Raw genomic sequence first — 8599 nt, forward strand, 5'->3', positions numbered from 1 at the left:
ACATCTCTAACAAAGTGACTTTATTTTAATTTTTTTGTGGGGCTGCGATAAAATAATAATAAAAAAAATATATAGTGGGGCTGGAAAGCATTCAACCCAGTGCCATGACAACACCGGCCCTCCTGGCCAATAAAACAGACCGGCCACCGGGAATTTTCCCGGTGCTCCCGATTAGCCAATCCGGGCCTGGCAGGACTGACGGATTTTCTCACAGACTGAGTCAGCTTTTTGTTCTTCAACTATTTGTTTCAGCCTTGTTTCTGTGACTTTCAAAGCTCTGCACTGTCAGGAGTCAAGTTTGATTCCTCAGCTTGTTTCTCTTCTCCCTCTCCTTCACGTGTGCTCTCGCACCGCTGAACACAATGCCATCAACCATATCACCCTATAGCCCAAGACTGGTTGCCCACTGAAGCTAAGCAGGGTTGAGCCTGGTTAGTACCTGGATGGGAGACTCCTGGGAAAACCAGGTTGCTGCTGGAAGAGGTGTTAGTGAGGCCAGCAGGGGGCGCTGTTCACCCTGTGGTCTGTGTATGTGTGGTCCTAACGCCCCAGTATAGTGATGGGGACACTATATTGTAACAAGCACCGTCCTTCGGATGAGACGTTAAACTGAGGTCCTGACTCTCTGTGGTCATTAAAAATCCCATGGCATAAAGAGTATGGATGTAATCCCGGTGCCCAGGCAAAATTCCCTCCAATGGCCCTTGCCATTCATGGCCTCCTAATAATCCCCATCCATTGAATTGGCTCTATCACTCTCTCTCCTCTCCACCTATAGCTGGTGTGTGGTGAGCGCACTGGTACCATTGTTCTGTGGCTGTCGTTGCATCATCCCAGTGGATGCTCACACTGGTGGTGGATGAGGAGAGATTCCCCTGACATGATTGTAAAGCGCTTGGGTGTACTGTAGTATATGAAAAGCGCTATATAAATGCCTCACTCACTCAATGTTTAAAATTAACTGGTTCAGTGACTAGAAATATAATTATACTTTATTAACATGTGAAAATTGCAGAAAATTAATCTGGTAAATGATAATTAGCCTGAAACCATGAATGCTAAAATGGTCTCTAAAAGCTCTAATTATGTAAAGTAAAATATAAATGAAACCGTGTGTTGTTATATTGATATTGATCAAATATTGGAAACATGATCAAAGCAGGAAGATCCAGATCTACAGGAGTAACGTTTACTGACTATTGACCGGAAAGATCCTCAGAGAGTCTAAACTCAAGAAGAATGGAAAGAGTGTGTGAGTGAAGGTGGTTGTGAATGTGTGTAGATGTGTGTTAGTTACAGGATCAGAGAATGACACCGTTCCTCTGTTATAGTCCAGCTACACTCTCACACGATCAAGCTTCTGTTCAATATGAAATCCAGACTCAATAACACATCCATACTCCACACACCAAACATCACTGTTGAAGAAATCACGTCCCTTCCTCTGGTTTAATGCTGTAGTTACTCCAAGTTTCCTCACACAAAACCTCCCAGCAACACAAACACAATTATTACACAATCATTTATCCAGTTGACTCTAATATGCAGATGTAGAAAACTTTATAGGCCAAACCTGAGAAAATGGCATCATCTTGTAAAAAAAACCAGTTTTTTATTTTAATTTTGAAGCCTTGCCAACAGAACAAAAGTCTATTAACAAAGACTGCATCATTTTATAGTTAAATGGCCCTGGGATAAAAAGAAATTGGCAGTTTTAATGGGTTTCAATGTGGACATTTTTGTCCTCAAGGTCCTGAGTGTAAATATTTTGTGTACAATGTGGAAAGGAAAGAAGAAAATTCAAATAAAAATACACACTTGTGCCAAAATTGATGTAGTTGGCATTAACACAGGAAAAAAAATATTTAAAGAAATCCCTGAAAGAGACAAACAAGGAAACACAAGGGTAAAATTGGCTCTAAACTTTACATTGAAGTGTGATTGATCAACGAGACCCTTTGATTACAGTGTTATTATTGAAGCATAATCTGCAAAACTGTATTAATCTAGAAGCAGAATCAGATTTAACTGTGATTTTCTGCTGTAATAAACAGTTTAACTGGTAAGATCCTCAGAGGAGAAGTTGTGCAGACATTACCTAAGAATGGAAAGACAGTCTCTGTGAAGGATGTCCTGAATGTGTGCAGACAGTCTTTAGTTACAGGATCAGAGAATGACACTGTTCCTCTGTCATAGTCCAGCTGAACTCTCACACGCTGAAGCTTCTGCTTAACAGGAAAGTAAGTGAAGTGTTGCTCTGGGGAATGTGAGATGTATTTGCTGTCTGTGTACAGCACACACCAGACATTAGACTTCAAGAAATCCTCTCCCTTCCTTTGGTTTGATGCTGTTGTTATTCCAAGACTCCAGAGTGTATTGTCTCCAACCTCCACATCCCAGGAGTGTGTTCCTGAGTTAAAGCCCTCAGATCCCAGGACACATTCATACCAGTCAATCCTCTCTGGATTATCAGGAAGTGTTTTATCTCCATCACTGACCGACACACTGGTCAGATCAGCAGAGAGTGTGAGACGACGATGTGCTGTGTTTGGATCCAGAGTCAACGGAGCTGCAAAGAGAATAACATCAGATTACAGGATGAAATATGATGTATTAGAAATGTAAATGTAAACATTTTTCTTTTGTTGAAAGAGATCATAAATCATGCTATCATAACAATGGTCTCTCAGTTACTGTCAGAATGGATTGAGGCTTCAGGTTTAATATCAGTATTCAATAAACACTATTGTATCCTAATACATAAACATAAACCATGAGGAATAGACTTTTCATTATGAGTTCGCTGTATGATCTGATGATTTTATGAAATACAGTTCAGATTCACTTAGAAATTCAAGTGATTATTAAATATATTTCTCAATATTTCTCATCAAATGTTGATGTTGTGTGTGTTTATATGTGAACTATCTTCTGCACTGGTGTCAAATCTGCTGAGACTCACTGTGTTGGACAGTTTCCAGCATCTTCTCCCAGACTCTGAACGGCAGGTTACCCAGATAACGCGACACATGAATCAAAGCTCCAGAACTCATCCGTGGATCCGGCTGTGAGATCTGGACTCTGAGGAACATTCAGGAGTCAGAACTGCAGTGAATTTGAGTTCAGATCCACTGAGAGAAGAGATACGAGCAGCTCACTCACCTTTCCATTGAGGCCTTAAAGTTCTGGAAAATATAGAGTTTGAAAACATTTTAATATCTTATCAAACACTCTCAGTGTCAGTGAGTCTCTCTATACAAGTTGTTTTATGCACAAAGAATGAAGCCAGATTGATTTGTCACCTTTAGAAACGAGACGTCATTGTCTTTCATCATCTCCTCCATGTCTCTGATTGTGTGTGAAAGAGCTGAGATGTGTGTGTTCATCTCCTCCAGCTTCTCCTTCATCCTCTGCTTCTTCTGCTCCTCTTCCTCTCTCAGTGCAGTGATTGTAGCTTCTTCTTCATCTCTGAGAAACTGATGAAGCTTCTCAAACTCTTCTTTAATCTGACGCTCTGTGTGCTCAGCTTGAGACTGAAATCAAATCACATTCACTTCAGTCATCTCAATCAACACAAATCTCGGATACCCGACATATAACGGATCCAGAAGCAGAAGCTGCTCGTCATTTACAGAAATAATCAACTGGAATCCATTATATTAAATAAATCAATTTATAACAGTATAAAGTGATCCTCCAGCTGTAATGAAAATGACTCTTGATTCTGTTTCCTCACATTGATGTGTTCAGCTGTTTTCTCAAACTCTCCTTTCTTCTCTTCATTGTGTTGAAGTTTCTGTTGTAAGGACTTCAGTGCTGTATTGAGCTCCTCCTAGAATTGAACACAAATACATTAAACACCAGATTACAGTGAAGAGAAGAAAATACAGTGATATGATCATACAATTCTGTGCAAAAGTATTGACCCCCACCCTGATTTCTTCTGTTTTTGTGTAAATCTCATACTAAATTAATTCAGAAATTAAAACTTACCATAAAACAAAGGCAACCTGATTGAACACAAAGTACAGTTTGTAAATGACAATGTTATTTACTGAAGCAAAAAAGTTATCCAATACTAACAGGGCCTGCGTGATAATGTATTTGGCCCCATAGTTACTAATTCCTCAAATCTCTGAAACTGTATTTATAATGTTGTTCAGCTGGACTAAACACAGCCAGTCCTGATCACTGCAGCCCTGTTCAATCAAATAAACACTTAAATAGGACTTTTTCAACAGCATGAAGTTGGTTAAAAGGTCTTAAACAGTAACACACTATTGACAAAGGTGAAAGAAAGGGAATAATGATGAAGACGGTGATTGAAATACATCCGTCTGTGATGGATTACAAAGCTATTTCAAAGGCTCTTGGACTCAAAGAACCACAGCGAGAGCCATTATATCCAAATGGAAAAAACTCGGCACAGTAGCAAACCTTCCCAGAAGTGGCTCAAAGTCACCAAAGGGCCAAGAACAACATCGTAGGAACTGAATTTTCTTATTTTCTATCAGAAAATGCTAAAGCACAATATCCCATCTTTAGTCTGCAAACTGAAGCTCAAGCAACAAGACAATTATTCAAAGAATAGTGAGTAAATCCACCTCTGAACAGCTCAAAAATTACAAAGTTGTCTGCTCAATTGTGCTCTTTTTTTTTTTTTTTTTGCTAAATAATGATATCTATCTATAATGCTAATGATAAAGGCTCCACTATTTAGTATGAGACACAAAAACATAAGAAATCAGGATGGGCAAATACTTTTACAGCACAGTAAATGTCATATAAAGTTGAGTAAAATGACATTGAAATAGTGATGCATGAATGTGATGATATATGTTTATGACTAATTACTGTTCTTTACATGTGAAACAAGAAATATTTGTCTTACCTTGTAAGATGAAACCACTTCACTGATGGGTCTGAATGTGTGATTGGTGTGTTTCTCTGAGTCTCTGCACACTAAACACACAGGCTGTTTGTCCTCCAGACAGAAGAGTTTGAGTTTCTCACTGTGTAAACTGCAGATCTCCTCAGATCCTGATGAACGTTTCTCATTTCTCTCCTTCAGGAACGACTCACACAAGTTTTTTAATGCTAGATTAACTGGAGGTACTTCTCTTGAGGATCTCCTCCTGCAGACAGGACACTCCTGAGTTTCCTTAGTTTTCCAGAACTGTTGTAGACACTCTTTACAAATACTGTGACTACAGTACAGAAAAACAGGAACATTGAAGATTTCATGACACACGGGACAAATATAATCATCTTCAGCTGCTGAAGCCATTTTCACCGTTTGAGTCTCGCAAACTAAACTCTACTTTCACTTTCTGAACGACGGTTTTCAAAAATGAATCACAATGAGAATCAAAGATCTGCTGTCGGTTCAGAAATGAACATCACAAAAGTCCTTCTGTAAAGTTTTTTTCTTTGTCCTCCATTGATTGCTTATTCTTTATTGTTTTTGTTGAGACAAAGTCGGTGTGACAGAAAGGAGAAATAACAAGTCAGTCTCTTCCTGGTTAGTGTTGTAAGAGGGAGGAGTTTATGATCACCTTTGGGTTTACAAACAGGTCAAACAGGAACGTCAGGATTTCTTCAGGTAAAATGTATTCAAAATGGACATGCATTGAAATGTTACAAAATAATGCTGTAAAACTTTGAATAAAACACAAAAGAACAAATAAAATACAAAACTATTAATTATAAACAACCTCAAAATGCTTATACATGTTTTATTTATCGCTCTTTATTTGTCAGAGAGTTTCTCCAGGTCTGTCATGATCAAATCAAATCAAATTTTATTTATGTATCACAACATAAACAACAGTAGTGGCCATTGTGCTGTACAACAGAATAAATATCTAAAAAACAAAAAAAGAGCTCAAAGGGAGTTTACATCAAAAACACCAATCATAAAATTCAACATTAATTTTCTGTCATGCTCAAATCTTTGTCAGTGTAATGGGCAGGAATAAAGATCTGAGTGACTTTGACAAGGGCCAGATTGTTATGGCGAGGTGACTGGGTCAGAGTATCTCTGAAACTCAAGGCTTGTGTGTCGCTTCCGGTCAGCAGTGGTGAGGATTTACCAACAGTGTCCGAGGAGGGACGAACACACACCGGCGACAAGCTGTTGGACACCCAAGACTCATCGATGGACGAGGGCAATGAAGGCTATCCCGTCTGGTCCGAGCCAACAGAAGGTCTAGTGTGTCATAAGTCACACACAACTTTAATGATGTTATGGGAAGAAGAAGAAGTTTTATTTATATAGCGCCTTTCCATAGATCAAGGTCGCTTTACATGGGAGGAATGTGTCACAACACACAGTGCATCACATTCTGCTGCGTATGGGGCCAAAGACCAATCAGAGTGTCAATGATGTGACCCCTGTCAGGAAACAGGAACAGGAAAATGTTGTGCTTTTGTAAAATAATGATGTGACCCCTGTCCACCTTTAAAAGAGCCGCCAAACAGCGGAGCATCGACTGAGGTCCAGATTAGTGCGCTCAGCTTGGCCATTACTCTGTGGGTGAAACCCTGATGACAGACTTGGCAGTGGCACCAATCTGTTAGAATTCCCTCCAAAAGTTAGAGACAAACTGGGGTCTCCTGTCCAAAACCACATCAGAAGGAAGCCAGTGAATCCTAAAGACGTGGTCCATGACCGCCCGCACAGTTTCTGTAGCCGATGGAAGCTTAGAGAGAGGTATGAAATGAACCGCCTTAGAAAAACGGTCAGTGACAGTAAGAATCACTGTATTGCCGCTGGAGGGGGGAAGCCCTGTGATGAAGCCCTGTGAACTTTTTTTCCAGGGCAATATGGGAGCCAGGGCGGGAGGGAATAGAGAGGGGACGAAGCAGACCATCAGAAGGGGAATTACCGCACTTCTGCTGGGCACAGACAGAACACGACGCAACAAATCAATGCACCTCACGTTCCATGGCAGGCCACCAAAATCGCTGGCGGACAGCTGCCAACATACGCCCCCACCCCCGGATGAGCGACCAATTTAGAGGAGTGACCCCAACGAAGAACAGCCGGACGAGCAGACTTAACGACAAATAACTTCCCCTCAGGGCACCCCCGGGGAACGACCAAAGGAGTCGCAATAGGGCAGGCAAGCCTGGCAATTGCCTGGGGCCCCACATTTTAAGGGGGCCCCGAGGACTGATCATTCAAACAATCAGAAATGTTAATATAAAGACGCAGCAACATCTCTGCATCCCCCTTCATCCCGCTCAGTGGGGCTCCCCCTCTCTCTTTACGCTGGTTATGCTTTTACCGCCTCGCCTCTGCAGCCTTTTTCAAACTGGAGCAGCACTTACTCACGATAGGTAGAAAATGCATGATTTGATTTGTTAAACATGAAAAGGACTTATCAGTTTGGTATGGCCGCTCGCTCCAACGTTAACCTAGATAAATGTTCGCTATTATTTGTTGGAGTAGGAATATATTTGATTGGATTTGCTTGTGTGTGTATATGTGTATGTATTGTTGGATGTTATTTGTTAAACTCAAACGTGTCTGTCAGTCTTGGCCAGGACGCTCTTGTAAAAGAGATTCTTAATCTCAATGTGCTTCTTTCCTGGTAAAATAAAGGTTCTAATTATTATAATATATCCAAGTGTTTGTGGATTGTGCTTACTGAATGACATGGAGGCGCTGGCGCGATTACTTGCATTTTCCTATCAACAGTGGAAACAACATTATTTCAACATACTCCATCATTTCTGGCCATACAAAAAAAAAAAAAGAATGCATCAGCCGCAACTACTTTTATTTGTGTAAACTCACAATAACAGGAAAACGTTGTGCTTTTGTAAAATAAAATAAAACAAACAGGGCACGCTTTCATGGTCTCCGTGACGTGAACTGGAGTGTCTCAAAAATGAAACACAGTGTATACTAGCCTCACAGACATGAGAAATATATCTATATAAAGCTTGAAATGTCCACTTTAAAAATTCAAATCGAAAGCAAATATCACCTGATTGTGTAATCCGTTTGAAAGTTGCATTTCTTTTTAAAGGCGCATCCACTTTACAGCGGAGATTTATGTAGATATGTTTGCAGCCGCCACTGATTTAGAAAACACTAGTTTATTAATAAACAATTAAAATGTCTCGTTGTTTTTTAAGACATATTTATTATCATTATCCTGCTTTTGCAGCAAGATTTATGCATGCGCTTGAGTGCACAATAGGCTATATTGCTCCATGCACACAGCATTTAAGCAGAAATTAATATAAACATGCGATTAGTCGACTAATTGCTTAAATGAATGACTACTAGAAAAATCTTTAGTCTATGGGAACTCTAATCAATACATTTACTTTAGTTGGCATTATTTAATTAGTAGGCTAATTAGTATCCAGCTCTTTACATTAAATTAGTTAAGTTAACATTTACTTAATGAACTAATACAATAATAAAACAAAGATTAAATTAAGATGAAAACTATATATGTCTATATAGAATTGCTTGTTTCACCACACAAATGATACAAATGTTACACATTTAAAGATTTATTGTATCTTGAAGATTGTTGTATTGTATTGTATTGTATCTTCTGTTATAAAGATGAAGATTGAC

The 8599-nt window shown here is 39.5% G+C and overlaps 1 protein-coding gene across 1 annotated transcript; it reads right to left on the bottom strand.

The window, feature by feature from the left end:
* Nucleotides 1-1147: 1147 nt before the first annotated feature.
* On the bottom strand, nt 1148-5532 carry LOC311303506 (E3 ubiquitin-protein ligase TRIM35-like). Its single transcript, XM_084430027.1, has 6 exons — nt 4892-5532; nt 3737-3832; nt 3303-3533; nt 3163-3185; nt 2963-3081; nt 1148-2569 (listed from the first exon to the last, which is right to left on the bottom strand). The coding sequence occupies exons 1-6, from the start codon at nt 5285-5287 to the stop codon at nt 2025-2027; spliced, it is 1410 nt and encodes a 469-aa protein (XP_084286153.1). The 5' UTR covers nt 5288-5532; the 3' UTR covers nt 1148-2024.
* Nucleotides 5533-8599: the final 3067 nt, after the last annotated feature.

Source organism: Rutilus rutilus (assembly GCF_951802725.1).
Source record: "Rutilus rutilus genome assembly, chromosome: 14".
Taxonomy (NCBI): Eukaryota; Metazoa; Chordata; class Actinopteri; order Cypriniformes; family Leuciscidae; genus Rutilus; species Rutilus rutilus.